The 23361-nt window shown below is 44.9% G+C and overlaps 1 protein-coding gene across 2 annotated transcripts in view; it reads right to left on the bottom strand.

Annotated features, from left to right (window-relative positions):
* Positions 1 to 200: 200 nt before the first annotated feature.
* The window catches only part of LOC140716432 (uncharacterized), a 42263-nt gene continuing 19102 nt past the window's right edge, over positions 201 to 23361 (bottom strand). The window contains exons 5-6 of one of the 2 annotated variants that reach the window (XM_073029166.1): positions 20897 to 21998; positions 201 to 1346 (exon numbers count right to left, since the gene is read on the bottom strand). In XM_073029166.1, coding sequence (XP_072885267.1) covers positions 412 to 1346; positions 20897 to 21683 — 1722 coding nt within the window. In that variant the 5' untranslated portion in view covers positions 21684 to 21998 and the 3' untranslated portion in view covers positions 201 to 411. Of the gene's footprint in view, positions 2522 to 3520; positions 3587 to 20896; positions 21999 to 23361 lie in introns of those variants that run through there. The other variant, XM_073029165.1, reaches the window with a different exon arrangement.

Genomic DNA, 23361 nt, shown 5'->3' with positions numbered 1-23361 from the left:
GAAATTCAAGGGGAACCTTTTCACCCACAACTGGTGACAATTTGGAACCCATCACCACAGGGAGAATGAGAGGTGAAAAGCAGGGATGGAGTTAAAAGGACATTAGTGGAACAGAAACATGGGCGGGGACCAGCTGGACTGTGTTGGTTCCGAATGGTAAACTGGGTGTGTTGTAGATTAACTAAGTACCTGAGACAATGTTTAAAATGGAACTCATTTATTTGTTACTGATCCAGAATGTTAAACTCAATTCCCATTACATCAACATAGGAAACACTTCTTATCCCAGTGACTAGGGTGCAGACTTGGTTTGATGAGCAGCAATCATTACAGTCTGACACCAACAGTCACTTTTGAACATGTCTCTGGATTCCGAAACTGTGAGGGTTAAATATCCAGCAAGCTGCTTATTTAAACACTTTCCCGAGTGTGAACTCGGTAGTGCGTCACAAGGTGGGCTGACTGAGTGAATCCCTTCCCACATTCAGAGCAGGTGAATGGGCTCTCCCCAGTGTGAATTCGCTGGTGTGTCAGCAGGTTAGATGACCGAGTAAATCCCTTCCCGCATTCAGAGCAAGTGAACGGTCTCTCACCACTGTGAATTCGCTGGTGTGCCAATAAGTTAGATGACCCAGTAAATCCCTTTCCACATTCGGAGCAGGTGAACGGCCTCTCCCCAGTGTGAATTCGCTGGTGTGTCCGTAAATGAGATTGCAGAGTAAATCCTTTCCCACATTCAGAGCAAATGAATGGTCGCTCCCCAGTATGAATTCGCTGGTGTGCCAATAGGTGAGATGACAGAGTAAATCCCTTTCCACAATCGGTGCAGGTAAACGGCCTCTCCCCAGTGTGAAGTCGCTGGTGCGTCCGTAACTGAGATTGCAGAGTAAATCCTTTCCCACATTCAGAGCAGGTGAATGGTCTCTCCCCAGTATGAATTCGCAGGTGTGCCAGTAGATGAGATGACAGAGTAAATCCCTTTCCACATTTGGGGCAAGTGAATGGCCTCTCCCCAGTGTGAAGTCGCTGGTGTGTTCGTAAGTGAGATTGCAGAGTAAATCCTTTCCCACATTCAGAGCAAATGAATGGTCTCTCTCCAGTATGAATTCGCTGGTGTGTCAGTAGGTTACATGACTGAGTAAATCCCTTCCCACATTCAGAACAAGTATATGGTCTCTCCCCAGTGTGAACTCGTTGGTGCACCAGTAAATTAGAAGACTCACTAAATCCCTTCCCACATTCAGGGCAAGTAAACGGCCTCTCCCTGGTGTGAACTCGCTGGTGTGATAGCAGTTTTGATGGGCAAGTAAATCCCTTCCCGCATTCAGAGCAGGTGAACGGTCTCCCTCCAGTTTGAACTTGCTGTTGTCTCATCATTTGGGATGTATTAATGAATCCCTGTCCACACACTAAACTGTGGAACAATCTATCTCTCTCGTGAACTTGTTTGTGTGTCTGCACATAGATTTGGTGAGTCAATCTTCTCCCACAAGAAGCAGGTGAATGGCCTCTCACTGGTGTGGATTTTTATTTGATTTTATTTGGAGATACAGCATGGAACAGGCCTCTTCAGCGCAATGAACTGCTCTATCCAGCAATCCATCTATTAACCCGGCTTTATCCGGGACAATTTACAATGACCAATTAACCTATTATCCGATCAGTCCTTGGACTGTGAGAGGAAACTAGAGCACCCGGAGGAAACCCATGTGGTCACGGCAATGACGTACAAACTCCCTACAGACAGTGTCTGAACTGAAATCCAAACTCAGACACCCCAGCCTGTAATCTACAGTTTGGATGACAGAATCAATTGCTTCCTGCAGAACAGGAACTCATTATAGCCTCACTATAGTGTGAATTTCCTGATGTTTCTTCAGGCTGGATGACTGAGTATATCCTCTCCCAAAGTGCTGGTCATTGGCCTCTCCCTAGTGTGAACACACTAGTATATCTGCAGATTGAGTGAGTGAAATAATTCATTCCTACACTGACAGCAAGTGAATGATATCTCCCCACTATCAATTGTCTGACAATTCACCAAGTCAGATGTTAGTCATAGTGAATCCCTTGTAAAATCATTGCAGTTGAAGAACTGATCTCTGGTGAACAAATGCTGGTGTGTTCTCAGCACCCCAGTCCCAGCAAATTACACTGAGTTAAAACAGAATGTTTCCTTTCAGACCCAAAACACATGTCCAGCGGGGATGAGATGCAACTTCATCTCCAAGGATCGACAACTGATCTATCAGTACTACAAAGGAAATATCTGGTCACTCCTTTGATAATCTGAAGACAATTAGAAGCTTTATTTCCAAGTGGGTTCACCCAGATCGCACCCCTACACTGAAAACTTGTTCAGATTCTCCTTGCTGTGAGTGCTGTGCTGTCTTCTCAAGCATCTCCTCCTCTACAGTCAGAGACTGATTGTTTTCAAGTGCTGGTGAGCTGACAAAGACAGCAGAATGGATGTGTTTTTGTTCACAAGGTTCCCATTCAGAAATTCTTTGATGTTTCAAACCTGCAGGAAGATTTACAAAAGACATCAATGGGTGAAGGAGAACATTTTAAATTAAATAGCTTTAGTCTCCAACATTATGCTGTTACAATGAGATTCAGATGAAGTTGGAGGAACAACTCCTTATCTTTTACAATTAATTTCATGTTCTTCCGCCTGTATCAGAACCCATTCAGTATGGGTTAGTTAACTTGCTGATGACACAAAGATTGGAGGTGTTGTGGATAGTATGGAGGGCTGTCAGAGGTTACAACAGGACACTGACAGGATGCAAAACTGGGCTGAGAAGTGGCAGATGGAGCTGAACCCAGAGAAGTGGGAAGTGGTTCATTTTGGTAGGTCAAATATGATGACAGAATATAGCATTAATGGCAAGACTCTTGGCAGTGTGGAGGATCAGAGGGATCTTGGGATCTGAGTCCATATGATACTGAAAGCCGCTACGCAGGTTGACCCTGTGGCATACTTTTTGCACTACTTATTTAATTTTTATTATGTATGTTTTAACTGTAATTGGCTATTTTTATTATTATATATTGCATTGTACTTCTGCCGCAAAGACAACACATTTCACGACATATGCCGGTGATATTAAACCAGAATCTGAACTGGAAACTCTAGTTTTGTTCCGTTCCAGATCCTTGGATTCAGACAGCTGAGGCTCGGCTGTGTCTGGGAGGTGAACCGGCTGCCAGTCCCTCAGCCTGCGGACTGAGGGGAAAGCCTTGGCAGCATCACCCATTGCTGCCTCGATACGAGACATTTTCACGAACCCCAGACCGGTCACGGGCCCCGCGATACGCATGCGCCGCAAGATGGCGTCGGCAGCACCCATCATCAGTAGAAAATTCCCCGGGGTTCGGGTGTGAAGCGTGGAGCTGAGAGGGGGAAATACGCGGGATCATCCCGGGGTCCGTAGTGTGTCCGGCGCCCGGAGTAACTGTCCCTCAGTCCGGCTGCGGACGCCGGGCTGATGAAAACCCGCCAGAACCCCGCTCCTACCTGCTCCCGATGCTCCAGAGCCGCTTGTCCACTAGGCGCATGCGCGAATTTGGCAGCTTGCTGTCATCTATGCGCATGCGTCCAGGTTGACAGCGGACAGACGGTGATTTCTGAAGCGCTGTGCTTTCTGGGTATGCACGGTGCCATTTCAAAGTTCAAGGTTCAAAGTGTGTTTTATTGTCAAAGAACAGATATGTCAGCATATATAATCCTGAGATTCATTTTCTTGTGGGCATACTCAGCATATCTATAGCATAGTAACTATGACATGATCACTGAAAGATCAAACAGCATGCAGAAGACAACATGCAAATGCAAATATAAATCAATAGCAATAAATAATGAGAACATGAGATAATGAGAATAATAATGAAATTAAACATGAGATAACGGGCTTTAAAGTGCGATCATTGCTTGTGGGACATTCCAATTATCAAGCAAGTGAAGTTGAGTGTAGTTATCCCCTTTTGTTAAAGATCCTAATGGTTGTTCAAGAGCCTGTTGGCATTAAAAATGCAATTAAATAAAATTTAAAAAAAAAGAGCCTGTTGGCCTTCACCCTTCCTTGTGCAGCTGGATCCTGGATCTCCTGTCAGATTGCCAGCAGGTGATAAGAGTGGGCTCCCTCACCTCTGCCCCTCTGACTCTCAACACAGATGCCCCTCAGGGCTGTGTCCTAAGCTCCTTCCAGTACTCTGTATACTCATGACTATGTCACCAACCACAGCTCCAAGCTGCTAATTAAATTTGCTGATGACACTACATTGATTGGCCTTATCTCAAATAATAATGAGACAGTCTATGGAGAAGAAGTCATCACCCTGACACAGCGGTGTGAAGAAAACAACCTCTCCCTCACTGTCGCAAAAACAAAGGAGCTGGTTGAGGACTACAGGAGGAATGGAGACAGGCTAGCCCCTATTGACATCAATGGATCTGGGGTTAAGCCTTAATTTCCTCAACATACACAATACCAAGGGTCTCACGTGGTCTGTACTTGCTGGCTGTGTGGTGAAAAAACCACAACAGTGCCTCTTTCACTTCAGATGGTTGAAGAAGCTTGGCATGAGCCCCCAAAATCCTAAGGACTTTCTACAGGGGCACCGGGCTGCATCATTGCTTGTACTTCCCTCAATCACAGGACTCTACAAGGAATGACGTGGATAGCCCTGTGCATCAGTAGATGTGAACTTCCCACTGTTTTCTACCCTGTAAAAGTTTACAATAGACACTAATGCGTGGAGGACAGCATTTCAAATGAGGCTCCACACAAGTTAAGGGAACAATTCCTCATCATCGGTCTGGTCATGGTTCAGGAATCTGGACTCTGCATCAAATTCCCTGATGGCCTACCTGTCTGTAACATAATCGGTCAATGCTGCCAAGGAGTTGGGTCCTGACTGTACACTGGGTGTGCTGTAGTCTAGCTAAGCACCTGAGACTGTGTTTAAAATAGAACTCATTTATTTATCACAGATCCAGAATATTAAACTCCATTCCCATTACATCAGCATAGGAAACACTTCCCATCCCAGTCACTAGGGTGCGGACTTCATCTGAAGACAGCAGCTGTAATTACAATCTGACACCAACCGTCACTTTTGAGCTTGTCTCTGGATTCAGAAACTGTGAGGGTCAAATATCCAGCAGGCTGCTTATATAAATACTTCCCCGAGTGTGAATTTGGTAGTGGGTCACAAGGGTGAAGTGACTGAGTGAATCTCTTCCCACATTCAGAACAGGTGAACGGTGTCTCCCCAGTGTGAACTCACTGGTGTCTCATCATGTGGGATGAATTAGTGAATCCCTGTCTACACACAAAACTGTAGAACAGTCTCTCTCCCTTGTGAACTCACTGATATGTCTCCCAGTGGGCTGAATGAGTAAATCTTCTCCCACAACGAGCAGGTGAACGGCCTGACACTAGTGTGGATTTTATTTGATTTTATTTGGAGATATAGCATGGAACAGGCCTCTTCTGCCCAATGAGCTGCTCCATCCAGCAATCCACCTGTTAACCCGGCTTTATCCGGGACAATTTACAATGACCAATTAACCTCTTTGGACTGTGTCTTTCCACTACGTCTTTGGACTGTGAGAGCACCCGGAGGAAACCCATGTGGTCACGGCAATGACATACAAACTCCTTGCAGACAGTGTCTGAACTGAAATCCAAACTCAGACACCCCAGTCTGTTATCTTCAGGTTAGATGACAGAATCAATTGCTTCCTGCAGAACAGGCGAACCGCCTCACTATAGTGTGAACTTGCTGAAGTTTCTTCAGGCTGGATGACTGAGTATATCCTCTCCCAAAGTGCTGGTCATTGGCCTCTCCCTAGTGTGAACACACTAGTATATCTGCAGATTGAGTGAGTGAAATAATTCATTCCCACACTGAGAGCAGGTGAATGATATCTCCCTGCTATCAATTGTCTAACAATTCACCAAATCAGATGTTAGTCATAGTGAATCCCTTGTAAAATCATTGCATTTGAAGAACTGATCTCTGGTGAACAAATGCTGGTGTGTTCTCAGCACCCGGGTTCCAGTGGATTTCACTGAGTTAAAACAGAATGTTTCCTTTCAGACACAAAACACAGGTCCAGCTGGGATGAGATACATCTCCATCTCCAAGGATCGACAACTGATCAATCGGTGCTACAAAGGAAATATCTGGTCACTCCTTTGAAAATCTGAAGACAATTCAGTTTTATCTCCAGGTGGGTTCATCCAAATCTCACCTCTACACTGAACACTTGTTTGGATTCTCCTTGCTGTGAGTGCTGTGCTGTCTTCTCAAATATCTCCTCCTCTACAGTCAGAGACTGATTGTTTTCAAGTGCTGGTGAGCTGACAAAGACAGTAGAATTGACATGTTTTTGTTTTCAAGATTGTCACACAGAAATTCTTTGATGTTTCCAACCTGTAAGGAGATTTAATAAGTGAAAGTCAGCATTTTAAATGAAATAGTTTTACTCTCTATGGTGAGCTCTAACATTACTCTGTTACAGTGAAGTTTGACCCAAGTTCAAAGAACAAATCCTCATCTTCTGACAGGCCATGGTTCAGGAACCTGGACTGACAACTAAATTCTCTGTCTTTCCATCTGTATCAGAATGGACACGTCTGCCCGTCATCAATCTGTGACTTGGCTCAGTTTGTCTCTCTCAGTCGGTATTATTTCAGGTTCTGGGCATGTCCCACAGAGCTACAAAGAGCACATGATATGACATGGCTGCTCTGGAGACTTTCTAAGCACTCAAACCCCCCTCCCCCACCAGTGTGAGTGCTACAGGTCGCTGGTTACCCCAGATAAAGGTGTCTGATATCAGTCTGTTCCCAGTGAGAATGGGACTAAACATTCTCATGGGTAGAAAGATCCAGAACCAGGAGAGGCAGGTGATATTCTGAAGAACCAAAGCTAATGCAAGGATTTATTGTTTTATTATAAGGAGCACTAACTTGGTTTAAGATGGTGCTGGTGAAGTGCGGTGACTGCTTGCTGGTGGCAAATAAAATAACTAAATACTTTATTAATCACACTTCTTTTGCTAAACAATCACTGCAAACAATAGCGTGTAACTTCCCTGTCGGAGTTGAGCTTTTGAACCGCCTGTGTGACCTGGCTGTTTTTCCATGGGAACTGAAGTCTCGAAGGTGCAGGACAGCTGTGGCGCGGTGTGCATGGACCAAATCAAAGCAGTGGGGTCAGGGCTGGAGAGCTGGGAATGAGCCAATGTTTGGCCATTCCTGGACTGAATTTAGAGGCAAATCGATTTGGCAGAACCAAGGTGAGGCAATGCAGAGTCGTGGCAGTAGGGTCCGAATCTGAGCCTGATAGTATGGAAAGACCCAATGTTTGACCAATTTAAACACCAAGCCAAATTAGAAAAATTTGGTATGGGCCGAATTGAGCTGGTGGAGTTCTGGCCTGGGAGGAAGGGTCCAGATCTGAGAGCAAGGTCTGGACAATTTAGGTGGCAGGCTAAATTGAAAGGACAGGTTATCAGGGCCAGAGGCGAGGCACAGGCCAGTTCAGATTGCTGCTCCATGAGGTTTACTTGTTTACGCGCTGAACTTCAACTTGTTACTCCTGAGGTTTTATTCATCTCTGCAACAAACCGTGGCTGTGTCCTGCAACTATCACAGTGTGAGCTCACTTTTGTGGACTTAAGTTCTGAAAACTTTGCTTTTATTGTTTGCATGTTTCTTCTTTTCTTTCTCTGCACTTTGGGTGTTTGACAGCTTTCTTTTGTTTTAATGGGTTCAATTGTTTTGTAGCTGCCTGTAAAGAGATGAATTTCAAGGTTGGTAAGTATACATACGTCGATAATAAATGTAGTTTGATTTTGACTTATTGACACTTTAATGGACTGGAACGGAATGCCACTACCATCTATCAAGCCCCAGTCTCAACTAAGCACATTATCTACCAAGAAGATGCCCTAGAAGTTCTTCGTCTGAGATTCTGGGGCACCATCAAGAAGGCAACTTGTTCGAGCAGCTCTGTTGGAAATCATCAAATATTCCCATTTTAGACTACAACTAAAAACCACAGCTACACCAGACTTACTTCGAGACAGTAATATCATTTTAAGGTGATTCAAAATAATCCATCACATCAATGAAACTCAGTTGGACTCTGGTCGCTGGTGTGGTTCTCTTTAAGAGGATGTCACTCTGGTTTAAAAAGTTTGTTTGATGAAATGTGGCTTTCAGCTACCGATACAAGCTATTCTGCTGGCAAATAAAATGAAAGAGACCAGAGCAAGATTGCTGCACCAGAGGGACATTAAAAAGTGTTGTGTTTTTTGTTTTATATTCTGGACACAGTGACACAGCTCGATGGCTTCACAGTTCACTGCCAAGGTGGGACTGCTGTGTCTTTCAAAGGCAGAGGAGTTGGAGTATGCTTTATGATCAACTCTTTGTGGTGTGCAATCGTGGTGGTGCTGTCCCAGTCCTGCTCACTGGACCTGGAACATCTCATGATAATCTAGACATCCCACCCTGCAAAAACTCATTTCAGGGAGTAGCAGCACCCCTTACCCCCGGAACCCAATATCCCACCCCCCCTTGACCCCCAAGGGTGGATGTAATACTTTGTTTAGTGATTTTGTCTAATCTGTAAACGAAGTTGGGTATATGCAGAAAATGTGACATAAAAATATGTATTTACATTATATTATATTGGAGTCTTTTTTTATTCTATTACAACTTTAAGCAAGTCTACAGGGAGTTTGGCCTCATCACGTAGGACATCAATAGAGTGGCTCCTCAGCAGCTAGCCAGCTAGTTTAAATAACGTTAGCTATGCTAATGAATGAATGACACCTGTTAAACTCACCTCAACAGTCATTTAACCCACCGTGGGCAAACAGTGCAGCAAGCAACACTGTCATTATTTTTTACCCCTATTGGGCAGGGGTACACTTCAGTGTAGTCTGGGGTGAAGTACATTTTATATTTTCTTTTTTTGCAACACTCTGCCATGGCACAGCAGGACACTAAACTGAACTGATGGATGATGAAAGAGAGAGAGAGGTTGATTGTAAAGCCCGCCCACAGAGAAAACTGATAGGTCTACTTAGCACAAAGAGAGACCAATCAGGATGCTCCCTCTCGCTCTTCCTCTTCCTCTCCCTCTCCCTCTCAAAAAAGTTGATTTCTAGGATATTGTACATAATTTGTGGGTGTCAGGGAGCCGCTATCAATATGCGGGAGACTCCCAGAACTTCCGGGAGAGGTGGGATGTCTGATAATCAGCAGTGTACAGCCTACGTCAGGCCTATATCAAACAAGCTTAGACGAACTGAGTGATGTAATAAACAGGCATGAAACAGTATATCCTGATGCCTTCTCCATCATCTTGGGGTATTTTAACCAGGCTAACTAACTAACTATTCCCAATAAGTTACTTGTAGTACCGGGGAGCTAACACACTGTTACACCACCATCAAGAGTACTTCCCATGTCATCCTGCATCCACACTTGGTAAAGTCTGATCACCTGGCTGTACTTCTACTCCCTGTACAGACAGAGACTGAAGACTGCGGCACCAATGGTGAGGACCAAGAACGCATGGTCGCGGGAGCACTTATGGGATTGCTTTGAGTCGGTGGACTGTACTTTGTTCATCTTCAAGTCTGAATGAGTATGCCACAGCTGAAACTGACTTCATTGAAACCTCAGTGGATGAGTGTCTTGAAGAACATACTGTACATATTCAAATCAAAAGCCGTGGATAAAACCAGGAGGTTCGTAGTCTGCTGACGGGTAGACTTGTGTCATTCAAGTCTGGTGACTCGGGACTATGCAAGAAGACCAGGTATGACTTATGGAGGGCTACTTCAAGAGCAAAGGAACAATTCCAAACGAGGGTGCAGGTGGAATCGGATACACATCAGCTTTGACAGGGTTTGCAGGCCATTACTGCGCTTCCGACAAAGCAAAACCCAATATCATGAATGGCAATGATGCCTCACAACCGGATGAGTTCGGCACCTTTTACACTCGCTTTGTAAGGGAGAATAAAACCACAGCACCCATTTACCCTGTGATCTCTGTCTTGCCAGACCGTCCTTCAAGAGGGTGAAACTTCACAAGGCCACAGGCCTCAATGGAGGTACCTGGTAGGGTTCTGAAAACCTGTGCCCATCAATCAAAGACATTTTCGATCTTCCATTCCTGCAGTCAGGAATTCCCACCTGCCTCAAAAGGGCAACAACCAAGAAGAGCAGGGTGAGCTGCCTGACTGACTATCATCCGGTAGCACTCACATCTACTGTGACGCAGTGTTCTCAGAGGTTGGTTCTGGCTAAACTTAACTCCTGCCTCAGCAAAGCCCTGGACCCCCTGCAATTCGCCTTTGTCACAATAGGTCTACAGCAGATACAATCTCATTGGCTCCACACGGCCTTGGATCATCTGGACAATAGAAATACCTATGTCAATATACTGTTTATTGACTACACAGCCCTGCTTTTAACACAATCATTCCTGCAGTTCTGGATCAAAAAGCTCCAAACCTGGGCCTTTGTTCCTGCCCCTGCAACTGGTTCATTGACTTCCTCACCAGAAGACCACAATCTGTGCAGATTAGAAATAAAATCTCCACCTCTCTGACAATAAACACTGGCACACCTCAAAGACGTGTGCTTAACCCTCTGCTCTACTCTCTCTACACCTATGACTGTATGGCTAGGCACAGGTCAAGTGCCATCTATAAACTTGTTGACAAAACAATTGTTGGCAAAATTTCAGATGGTGATGAGAATGGGTATGGGAGCGAGATATAGTTGATCTTGTTGACTGTTGTCATAGTTACAAACGCACTCAACATCAGTAAAAGCAAAGAATTGAATATGGACTTTAGAAAGGGTGGGATGAAGAAACACACACAAGGCCTCATAGAGGGGTCAAAGTGAAAGGAGTGAGCAATTTCAAATTCCTGGCTGCCAACAACTCCGAGACCAGAGCAAGGATTAATTGTTTTTAAGCCACTGCTGCATAGCTTTGGCTTTATGCTCGGGGTCATTATCTTGTTGGAAAACACGTTGCAGTTTTCTTGCAGACTGCATCAGGTTTACCTCCAGTATTTCCCTGTATTTTACATAAGAACATAAAAAATAGGAGCAGGAGTGGGCCATCCGGCCCTTCGAGCCTGCCCCGCCATTCAATAAGATCATGGCTGATCTGTCTGTAAACTCAACTCCATCTACCTGCCTTTTCCCTGTAACCCTTAACTCCCTTACTATGTAAAAACCTATTTAAATGTACCTTAAATATATTTAGTGAAGAAGCCTCAACTGCTTCCCTGGGCAGAGAATTCCACAGATTCACCACTCTCTGGGAAAAACAGTTTCTCCTCATCTCCGTCCTAAATCTTCTCCCTGAATCTTGAGGCAATGCCCCCAGTTCTAGACTCACCTACCAATGAAAACAACTTTCCTACTTCTATCTTATCTATCCCTTTCAAAATTTTGTATGTTTCTATAAGATCCCCTCTCATTCTTCTGAATTCTAGAGAGTATAGTCCCAGGCGACTCAATCTCTCCTCATAGGTTAACCCCTTCATCCCTGGAATCAACCTGGTGAACCACCTCTGCACTGCTTCCAAAGCCAGTATATCCTTCCTCAAGTATGGAGACCAGAACTGCACACAGTACTCCAGGTGCGGCCTCACCAGTACCCTGTATAGTTGCAGCATGACCTATCTGCTCTTGAATTCAATCCCTCTAGCAATGAAGGCCAACATTCTGTTTGCCTTCTTAATGACCTGTTGCACCTGCAAGCCAACTTTTTGCGATTCATGAACAAGCACTCCCAAGTCCCTCTGCACAACAGCATGCTGCAATCTTTCACCATTTAAATAATAATCTGCTCTCCTATTATTCCTTCCAAAGTGGATGATCTCACATTTACCAACATTGTATTCCATCTGCCAGACCTTGGCCCACTCACTTAACCTATCTATATCCCTCTGCAGACTCTCCACATCCTCTGTATGATTTGCTTTTCCACTCAGTTTAGTGTCATTAGCAAATTTTGCTACACTACTCTCAGTTCCCTCTTCCAAATCATCAATGTAAATGGTAAACAGCTGCAGGACCAGCACCGACCCCTGCGGCACCCCACTCACCACTGACTGCTAACCGGAGAAACACCCATTTATACCAACTCTCTGCCTTCTATCAGTTAACCAATCCATTATTCATGCCAATAAACTTCCTCCAACTCCATGCATCCATATCTTATTTATAAGTTTCTTGTGCGGCACCTTATCGAACGCCTTCTGGAAATCCAAGTATACAACATCCACCTGTTCCCCTCCATCCACTGCACTCATTATGTCCTCACAGAACTCCAGTAAGTTTGTCAAACAGGACCTGCCCTGTCTGAATTCATGCTGCATCTGTCTAATAGAACCACTCCTTTCTAAATGTTTCACTATTTCTTCCTTAATGACAGCTTCAAGCATTTTCCTGACTACAGATGTTAAGCTAACTGGCCTATATTCTTTTGCCTACATCCTTTTTCAAAAAGTGGCGTGACATTTGCTGTCTTCCAATCTGCCAGGGCCTGCCCAGAGTCTAGAGAGTTTTGATAAATGATTACCAACGTGATTACTATAACCTCCACCAATTCCCTCAGCACCTTGGGATGCATCCCATCAGGACCAGGGGATTTATTTACCTTCAGGCCCTCTAGTTTGCTCATCACTATCTCTTTAGTGGCAGTCATTTTATCAAGGTCCTCACTTCCCATTTCGTCCATAAAATCATTCTTTGGCATATTAGATGTGTCTTCCACCGTGAAGACCAACTCCCCCCTCAGTCTCCGAGATACTGTGCTCCGTTTTGCTGCTAATAAAAGCCTATTGTTCATCTCCCGTCTCCGAGTTATTGATGGTGCATCACTTTTGCTATCTGTTTTTATATTGTGTGCTAATTTACTTTCATACTCTATCTTCCCTTTCCTTATTTCTTGTTTAGTTGTTCTCTGTTGCTTTTTAAAGTTTTCCCAATCCTCCAGTCTCCCACTACTCTTTGTGACTTTTTACACGAGCTTTTAATTTGATACTATCTTCTATTTCCTTAGTTATCAAAGGCTGGCTCTCCCCACACGTACTGTCCTTACTTTTGAATATATTTTTGCTGCATTCACTTCACCCTCTACCTTCACAAGCCGTCCAGGGCCTGCTGCAGTGAAGCATCCCCACAGCATGATGCAGTCAACACCACACTTCACAGCAAGATGGCCAAAAAGCTCAATTTTGGTTTCATCAGACCATAGAACCTTCTACCAGATGACTTCAGAGTCTCCCACATGCCTTCTGGCAAACTCTAGCCAGGATTTCATGAGAGTTTTTTTTCCAACAGTGGCTTTCTCTTTGCCACTCTTCCATAAAGCTGTGACTGGTGAAGCACCCGGGCAACAGTTGTTGTGTGCACAGTCAAGAGACTGAAGCCACTGAAGCTTGTAACTCCTTCTGAGTTGTCATAGGTCTTTTGGTGGCCTCCCTCAATATTCCCTTTCTTGCACAGTCATTCAGTTTTTGAGGACGGCCTGCTCTAGGCAGATTTACAGCTGTGCAGTTTGCTTTTCATTTCTTGATGATTGACTTAATTGTACACCAAGGGATGTTCAGTTATTTGGAAATTTTCTTGTATCCATCTCCTGACGTGCTTTTCAATAACCTTTTCGCAGTGCTGCTTGGAATGTTCTTTTGTCTTCATGGTGTAGTTTTTGCCAGGACACTGACTCACCAGCAGTTGGACCTTCCTGATACAGATATATTTTTACTACAAGCAGTTGAAACACATTGAATGCTGACAGGTGATCTCCATTTAACTAATTATGTGAATTCTAAAGCCCATTGGCTGTACCACTGATGATTTGGTGTGTCATATTAAAGGGGGTGAATACTTATGCAATCAATTATTTTGTGTTTTATGTTTGTAAATAATTTAGATCGCTTTGTAGAGATCTGTTCTCATTTTGGCACAAAAGTCTTTTTCTATTGATCAGATCTAAAAAAAGCAAAATTTAATCCACTGTGATTCAATGTTGTAAATTGATAAAACATGAAAACTTCCTGGGGAGGTGGGTGGATTATTTTTTATAGACACATATACACACTTAATGTATTTCACTATTTTAAATTATGCATTGCAATGTACTGTTGCCGCAAAGACAACAAATTTCATGACATATGCTGATGATATTTAACCTGATTCTGATTCTGAACTCGAAACTTTAGTTTTGTTCTGTTCCAAATCCTTGGATTCAGAGAGCTGAAGCTCGCCTGTGTCTCCCCTCCCCTCCCATGCTCAGTGACCAGTGTTCGGGCCTGGGTGTGGTGAACAGACACAATAACAGCAGAATCTGACATCAACAGTCCCTCATGAACTTAACCACTATGACGATTACACATTTAACATACTGCATATGGGAACTTTCTTCCTGATGTGAAGTTTCAGCAGGCGGGATGATTAAATAAATCTCTGTGCTCACTCTGGACATAAGTGCAGCCTCTCCTTAGTGTGAACACTCAAGATGGTTTGAATGAATGAAGGCCTTCCCCACACAGAACAGGTGTATGACCACCAGCCCCCGCCCTCACCTGTAAACTCACTGGTGTTTCAGTAGCTCAGGTGATCGAATGAATCCCCTCCCACACCTGGACCAGGTTGAATGGCCTCTCTCCCGTGTGAGCGCTCTGGTGTTTCCATAGCTGCAATGATCTAATCAATCCCCTCCCACGCAGAGAGCAATTGAACGGCGGACTGAGGGGGAAGCCTTGGCAGCATCACCCATTGCTGCCTCTATACAGAGACATTTTCACAAAAAATGGCATGACAACATCGTTCATCAGTAGAAATTCCCCGGGGTTTGTGTGTGAATCGAGGGGGAAATAAGCCAGGATCCAGAGGCATGGTGTGTCCATTGCCCACGGTAATTGTCCCTCAGTCCGGCTGCGGTCGCCAGAACCCCACTCCTGTCCGCCCCCGATGCCCCAGAGCCGCTTGTCCACTGGGCGCATGCGCAATCTTGGCAACTTTGTGTGAACCCCAGCGCATGCGCATTTGATTGAAGGTTCACGAATGGTGATTTTTGAAGCGCTGACCTTTCTGGGTATGCACAGTGCCATTTCAAAGTTCGTTCAAAGTATATCTTATTAACAAAGTACATATATTTCACCATATGCAACCCCGAGATTTATTTTCTTTTTGGCATACTCAGTAAAGATCAACTAGAGTGCAGAAGACAATAAACTGTGCAAATGCAAATATAAATAAATAGCAATAAATAGTGAGAACATGTGATAAAAAGTTATTTGAAGTGAGATCATTGATCGTGGGAACATTTCAATGATGAAACAAGTTGAGTGTAGTTATCCCCTTTGTTCAAGAGCCTAGATAATTGAAGGGTAGTAACTGTTCTTGGACCTGGTTGTGCTCTTGTCCCTTCTACCTGTTAACTACAGTGAGAAGAGAGCATGACCTGGGTAGTGGAAATCCCTGATGATGGATGCTGCTTTCCGATGACAGTGTTTCATTTTAACTGTGCTCAATAGTTGGGAGGGTTTTACCTGTAATGTACTGGGCCAAATCCACTACTTTTTGGAGGATATTCTGTTCAAGGGCATTGGTGTTTCTATACCAGGGTGAGATGCAGCCAGTCAATATACACCTATATACATCGGTAGAAGACTGTCAGTTTTAGATGTCTCGCTGAATTTTCACAAACTCCTAAGGAAGTACAGGACCTCTGAAATAGTAACACCCAGGAATTTAACGATGCTGACCCTCTGATCCTCCGATGAGCATGGATCTCCTAAAGTCTACCATCAGTTCCTTGGTCTTGTTGACATTGAGTAGGAGATTGTTGTTATGGCACCACTTAGCCAGATTTTCAATCTCTCTTCTGTATGCTGATTCATCACCACATTTGGTTTGGCCCGCAACAGTGGTGCCATCAGCAAAGTTTGATATGGCATTGGAGCTGGGCCTAGTCACACAGGCATGAGTGTAAAGTAAGCAGAGCAGGGGGCTAAGCACACAGGCTTGTGGTGCATGTGCACTGATGGAGATCATAGAGGAGATGTCAATCCAAACTGACTGGGGTCTGTAAGCGAGGAAATCCAGTATCCAATTGCACAAGGAGATCTAGAGGCCAAGAGCTAGGTGCTTATTGGTTAGTTTTGATGGTATTGAATGCTGAGCTCTAGTCAACAAAGAACATCCAGATGTATGCACCTTTGCTGTCAAGGTGTTCCAGGACTAAGTTAAGAACCAATGAGATGGCATCTGCTGTGGACCTGTTGCTCTGGTAGGCAAACTGGAGCAGACCCAAGTCACCTCTCAGGCAGGAGCTGATATTTCATCACCAACCTCTCAAAGTTCTTCGTCACTGTGGCTGTAAGTACAACTGGGCAATAGTCATTGAGACAGGTCACCGTGCTCTTCTTGAGCAACGGGGTAAACAAAACCTGCTTGAAGCAGGTGGGTACCATGTAATGCTGGAAAAAGAAGCTAAAAAGAGAGGTTAGCCTGACGTCAGTGGTGGGGAAGATGCTGGAGTCAATTATAAAAGATGAAATTATGACACATTTGGATAGCAGTAGAAGGATCAGTCCGAGTCAGCATGGATTTATGAAGGGAAAATCATGCTTGACTAATCTTCTGGAGTTTTTTGAGGATGTAACTATGAAAATGGACAAGGGAGAGCCAGTGGATGTAGTGTAACTGGACTTCCAGAAAGCTTTTGATAAAGTCCCACATAGGAGATTAGTGGGCAAAATTAGGGCACATGGTATTGGGGGCAGAGTACTGACATGGATTGAAAATTGGCTGGCTGACAGGAAACAAAGAGTAGTGATTAACAGGTCCCTTTCGGAATGGCAGGCTGTGACCAGTGGGGTACCGCAAGGTTCGGTGCTGGGACCGCAGCTGTTTACACTATACATTAATGATTTAGATGAAGGGATTAAAAGTAACATTAGCAAATTTGCTGATGACACAAAGCTGGGTGGCAGTGTGAAATGTCAGGAAGATGTTATGAGAATGCAGGGTGACTTGGACAAGTTGGGTGAGTGGGCAAATGTATGGCAGATGCAGTTTAATGTGGATAAATGTGAGGTTATCCACGTTGGTGGCAAGAACAGGAAGGCAGATTACTATCTAAATGGAGTCAAGTTAGGAAAAGGGGAAGTACAACGAGATCTAGGTGTTCTTGTACATCAGTCAATGAAAGCAAGCATGCAGGTACAGCAGGCAGTGAAGAAAGCTAATGGCATGCTGGCTTTTATAACAAGAGGAATTGAGTATAGGAGTAAAGAGGTCCTTCTGCAGCTGTGCAGGGCCCTGGTGAGACCCCACCTGGAGTATTGTGTGCAGTTTTGGTCTTCAAATTTGAGGAAGGATATTCTTGCTATTGAGGGAGTGCAGCGTAGGTTCACAAGGTTAATTCCTGGAATGGCGGGACTGTCATATGTTGAAAGATTGGAGCGACTGGGCTTGTATACACTAGAATTTAGAAGGATGAGAGGGGATCTGATTGAAACATATAAGATTCTTAAGGGATTGGACATACTGGAGGCAGGAAGCATGTTCCTGCTGATGGGTGAGTCCAGAACTAGAGGCCACAGTTTAAGAATAAGGGGTAGGCCATTTAGAACAGAGATGTGGAAAAACTTTTTCACCCAGCGAGTGGTGGATATGTGGAATGCTCTGCCCCAGAAGGCAGTGGAGGCCAAGTCTCTGGATGCATTCAAGAGAGAGTTAGATAGAGCTCTTATAGATAGCGGGGTCAAGGGATATGGGGAGAGGGCAATAACGGGGTACTGATTGTGTATGATCAGCCATAATCACAGTGAATGGCGGTGCTGGCTAGAAGGGCCGAATAGCCTACTCCTGCACCTATTGTCCATTGTCAAAAACCTCAGTGAACACACCAGCCAGTTGATCAGCACAGGCCTCTAGTGTGTGTCCAGGTACCCTGTCCAGTCTGGATGATCTCCATGGATTCACCTTTCTGAAGGCAGCCTGCATGTCAGTTTCAGAAACTGAGACTATGGGATCACTGGGGAATGTGGGACTTCACAATGGTTTCTCTCTGTTCTAATAGTTAAAGTGAGCATAGAAGGCATTGAGTTAATCTGGAAGTGAAGTGCTGCTGTCTCGTATGTCACTTGATTTGACCTCTAAGCTGTCCGCAACCACAGGTTCCCCTCTGCCAGAAACCTCAAATGCAATTTTTTTTTAAACGTGGAGAATGCAACAGTTACTTTAATGCAGTGAAGTCACGCGGTCAATATACACAATACCAACAGGTGTTCCGTGCTTCAGAAGTCAAAGTCCACACAAAAGCAGACATAAAACAAAAACCCAAAGGGATTCTGCAGGTGCTGGAAATCCAGAGCAACACACACACCATGCTGGAGGAACTCAGCAGGTCCGGCAGGATCATTTGAGAAAAATAAACAGCTTATGTTTCAGGCCAACACGCGTCACCATGTTGCCTTACCTGCTGAGTTTCTCCAGCATTTTGCACTTTTTAAACAACATATTTTCAGTGAATCAGCTTCAAATCATTGCTGATCTGTCATTCGTTGCCACCCCCCCCCCCCACTAATTCTTCGTGCTTTGCCCCACCACTTTCTGGCACCCCAAAACAATGCTCTGTGCTGCACCCCCCCCCCCCCCGGTTTCTGACCTTTCTCCATCAGGTTGTAGAGGAGAATAGTGGATTTCAACAACCCGGTGTGTGAGACACAGTCCTTTGGAAACACAGAAAATGGCTGTGAACTTTGAAAAGAGCAGCGAAGGTGGAGCTTAACAACCCTATGACATTCTCTTTGACCCTGAACCCCAGGAACGGGGAATCTCTGGGACAAAACACCAGTGAGCTCGTCCCATTCTCCTTGTAGGAAGTCATGCCAAATGAATGCTTCACCCAGGGTGGTGACCATTTGGAACACATCCCAAAGGGGGAGCGAGAGCTGGACAGCAGGGATGGATTTACAAAGACTATCGTGGAACAGAAACTGGGGCAGGGACCAGCTGGGCTGAGGGGCCTCAGTATTGCACACTGGGTGTGTGGCAGAGACAGTAAACACCAGAGACACAGGATCTGAAATAGAACTGATTTATTTGTCACAGATCTATAATATTAAACACCAGTCTAATTTAACATTAACATCAGCAGAACAAACCCCTTCCATGCTCAGTGACCAGGGTTCGGGTCTGGGTGTGGTGAACAGCCACAATAACAGCAGAATCTGACATCAACAGTCCCTCATGGACTTAACCACTATGACGATTACACATTTAACATACTGCATATGGGAACCTTCTTCCTGATGTGAAGTTTCAGCAGGCGGGATGATTAAATAAATCTCTGTGCTCACTCTGGACATAAGTGCAGCCTCTCCTTAGTGTGAACTCTCAAGATGGTTTGAATGAATGAAGGCCTTCCCCACACAGAACAGGTGTATGACCACCAGCCCCCGCCCTCACCTGTAAACTCACTGGTGTTTCAGTAGCTCAGGTGATCGAATGAATCCCCTCCCACACCTGGACCAGGTTGAATGGCCTCTCTCCCATGTGAGCGCTCTGGTGTTTCCATTGCTGCAATGATCTAATTAATCCCCTCCCACGCAGAGAGCAATTGAACGGCCTCTCCCCATTGTGAACTCACTGATGTGATTGCAGATGGGATGACTGAGTGAATCCTTCCCACAGTCTTTCTGCAGATTGGGAAAATCCCTTCCCAGAAACAGGCCTCTTCCTGGTGTGAACTCACTGATGTGATTGCAGATGGGATGACTGAGTGAATCCTTCCCACAGTCTTTCTGCAGATTGGGAAAATCTCTTCCCGGTGTGAACTCGCTGGCATGATGGCCAAGAGAATCTCTTCCAAACTGAGAGCCCGTGAATGAGATCTGACTGCTATCATCTCTGTGGCTATTTATCAGGTTAGATCAACAATATCTATCATAGTCTGCTCTTGAAGATATGCAGGTGTTCTCAGGACCCTGGGCTGGTTCCAACAGGTTATAAATATATAGATATGAGGATATCATAGAATATGAGGAAATATCTGCTCACTTCAATAACACAGAAATCTACATCACATTACAGGCCTTTCGGTCCACAATGCTGTGCCTAGAAATTACCTAGAATTTCCCTACTGCGTAGCACTGAAGGTCATTTATAAATTTTACCTTCATATTGGTTAATCCAAATTTCATCACGACACTGAAAATAGCTCTTGCTGTGACTGGTGGCTGAGGTTCTCAGCACCTTGGAGACCATATTCATAGATCAATGGTACTGAAGTGCTGGTGAACTGTCACTCACAGCACAACTGATGCGTTTGAGATTGGCATACACAAATCCTTCACCTTTTCTGCCCTGTAAAAATTTACAAAAGACATCGATGCGTGGAGAACAGCATTTCAAATGAGAGTCCACACAAGTTAAGGGAACAATTCCTCATCATCTGCCTGGACATGGTTCAGGAATCCGGTCTCTGCATCAAATTCCCCGATGGCCTACCTGTCTGTAACATAATCGGTCAATGCTGCCAAGGAGTTGGGTCCTGACTGTACACTGGGTGTGCTGTAGACTAACTAAGCACCTGAGTGTGTTTAAAATAGAACTCATTTATTTGTCACTGATCCAGAATATTAAACTCCATTCCCATTACATCAGCATAGGAAACACTTCCCATCCCAATTACTAGGGTGCAGACTTGGTTTGATGAGAGTAACAATAATTAAAGTCTGACACCAACAGTCACTTTTGAATGTGTCTCTAGATTCAGAAACTGTGAGGGTTAAATATCCAGCATGCTGCTTATTTAAACACTTTCCCGAGTGTGAACTCGGTAGTGAGTCACAAGGTTGGATGACTGAGTGAATCCCTTCCCACATTCGGAGCAGGTGAACGGTCTCTCCCCAGTGTGAACTCGCTGGTGCGTCATCAGCTGAGATGACTGGGAGAATCTCTTCCCACACACAGAACAGATGAATGGTCTCTCCCCAGTGTGAACTCGTTGGTGTGCTTGTAGGTTAGATGAATCAGTAAATCCCTTTCCACATACAGAACAGATAAATGGTCTCTCCCCAGTGTGTACTGACTGGTGTGTCAGAAGGTGAGATGACCGAGTAAATCCCTTCCCACACTCAGAGCAGGTGAATGGTCTCTCCCCAGAGTGAACTCGCTGGTGTGCCAGTAAGTTGGATGACTCAGTGAATCCCTTCCCACATTCAGAGCAGATGAATGGCCTCTCACGAATGAGAAATGACTGCTGTGTCATGAGCTGAGATGACTGAGAGAATCCCCTCTCCCACACAGAACAGCTGAATGCTCTCTCTCTGGTGTGAACTCGCTGGTGTGCAAGTAGTTTAGATGACTGAGTAAATCCCTTCCCACATTGAGAGCAGGTGAATGGTCTCTCCCCAGTGTGGACTCGCTGGTGTGTCCGTAAATGAGATGACTGAGAGAATCCCTTCCCACATTCAGAGCAGGTGAACGGTCTCTCCCCAGTGTGAACTCGCTGGTGTGCCAGTAGGTGAGATGACCGAGTAAATCCCTTCCCACATTCAGAGCAAATGAACGGCCTCTCCCCAGTCTGAACTCGTTGGTGACTCATCAGCTGATTTGACCAGGAGAATTATTTCCCCCACACGGAACAGGTGAACGGCCTCTCCCTGGAGTGAATGCGCTGGTGTGCAAATAGTTTAGATGATTGAGTAAATCTGTTCCCACATTCACAGCAGGTGAACGATCGAAAGGATCAACAACTGGTATATTGGTGCTACAAGGGAAATATCTGTTCACTCCTTCGATAACTTGAAGACAATTTACAAGCTTTATCTCCAGGTGGGTCCATCCAGCAGAGAGAGTGCAGAATTGATGTGGTTTTGTTTTCAAAATTCCAGTACAGAAATTCTTTGTTGTTTCTAACCTGCAAGAAAATTTAGTAAAGACATGAATGGGTGAAGGGCATCATTTTAAATCAACTACTGTTACTCTGTATAGTGGGGGCTAACATCACACTGTTACAGCAAGGTTCACTCCAAGCTGAAGGAACAACTCCTGATCTAAATGGGCATGGCTCAGGAATCTGGATTGACAACTAAATTCTCTGTCTTTCTGTTTGTATCAGAATTTCTGCCCGTTATCAATCTGTGATGGCTCAGTTCTTTGGATACTGCTGGGGAGATGGGGGAATGACCTCTCAGGGTACAGCGGCTGCCAGCCTAGTGGCTCTGAGGCTCAGCAGGAAAGGATAGAGTCAGGCAGTGTGGTAGCGATAGGGGATGGAATAGTTTGGGGGACAGAAAGGAGATTCTGTGGCTGCAAAATAAACACCAGGATGGTGTGTTGCCTCTCGGGTGCCAGGGTTCAGGATGTATTGAAGCAACTACAGGGTATTCTCAATGGGGAGGGTGAACAGCCAGAGGCTGTGGAGTATATTGGCACCAATGACGTAGGCAGAAAGGGGAAGAGGTCCTACGGAGTGAGTAGATAGTTAGGAAAAAAGCTGAAGAGAAGGACCTCCAAGGCAGTAATCTTCGGATTACTCCCGATGCCATAGACTAGTGCAGAAAGGAATGGATGAATGAGTGGCTGAGGAGAATGGTGTAGGGAACAGGATTTCAAGTTCTTGGATCACAGAAACATAGAAACCTACAGCACAATACGGGCCCTTCAGCCCAAAAAGCTGTGCCGAACATGTCCTTAGCTTAGAAATTACCTAGGGTTACCTATAGCCCTTTATTTCTCTAAGCTCCATGTACCTATCGAGGAGTCTCTTAAAAGACCCTATCATATCCGCCTCCATCACCGTCGCTGGCAGCCCATTCCACACACTCACTCCTCTTTGCATAAAAAAAGTTGCCCTGACATCTCCTCTGTACCTACTTCCAAGCACCTTAAAACTGAGCCCTCTCGTGCTAGCTATTTCAGCCCTGGGAAAAAGCCTCTGACTATCCACATGATCAATGCCTCTCATCATCTTATACACCTCTATCAGGTCACCTCTCATCCTCCATCGCTCCAAGGAGAAAAGGCTGAGTTCACTCAGCCTGTTCTCATAAGGCATGCTCCCCAATCCAGGCAACATCCTTGTAAATCTCCTCTGCACACTTTCTATGGTTTCCACATCTTTCCTGTAGTGAGGCGACCAGACCTGAGCACAGTACTCCAAGTGGGGTCTGATCAGGGTCCTATATAGCTGCAACATTACCTCTCGACTCTTAAACTCAGTCCCACAATTGATGAAGGCCACATGCACTGTATACCTTCTTAACCACAGAGACAACCTG

Source organism: Hemitrygon akajei, chromosome 25 (assembly GCF_048418815.1).
Source record: "Hemitrygon akajei chromosome 25, sHemAka1.3, whole genome shotgun sequence".
Lineage (NCBI taxonomy): Eukaryota > Metazoa > Chordata > Chondrichthyes > Myliobatiformes > Dasyatidae > Hemitrygon > Hemitrygon akajei.
Note: the sequence above shows the minus strand (reverse complement) of the source record. Positions and strands in the feature narration are given on the sequence as shown.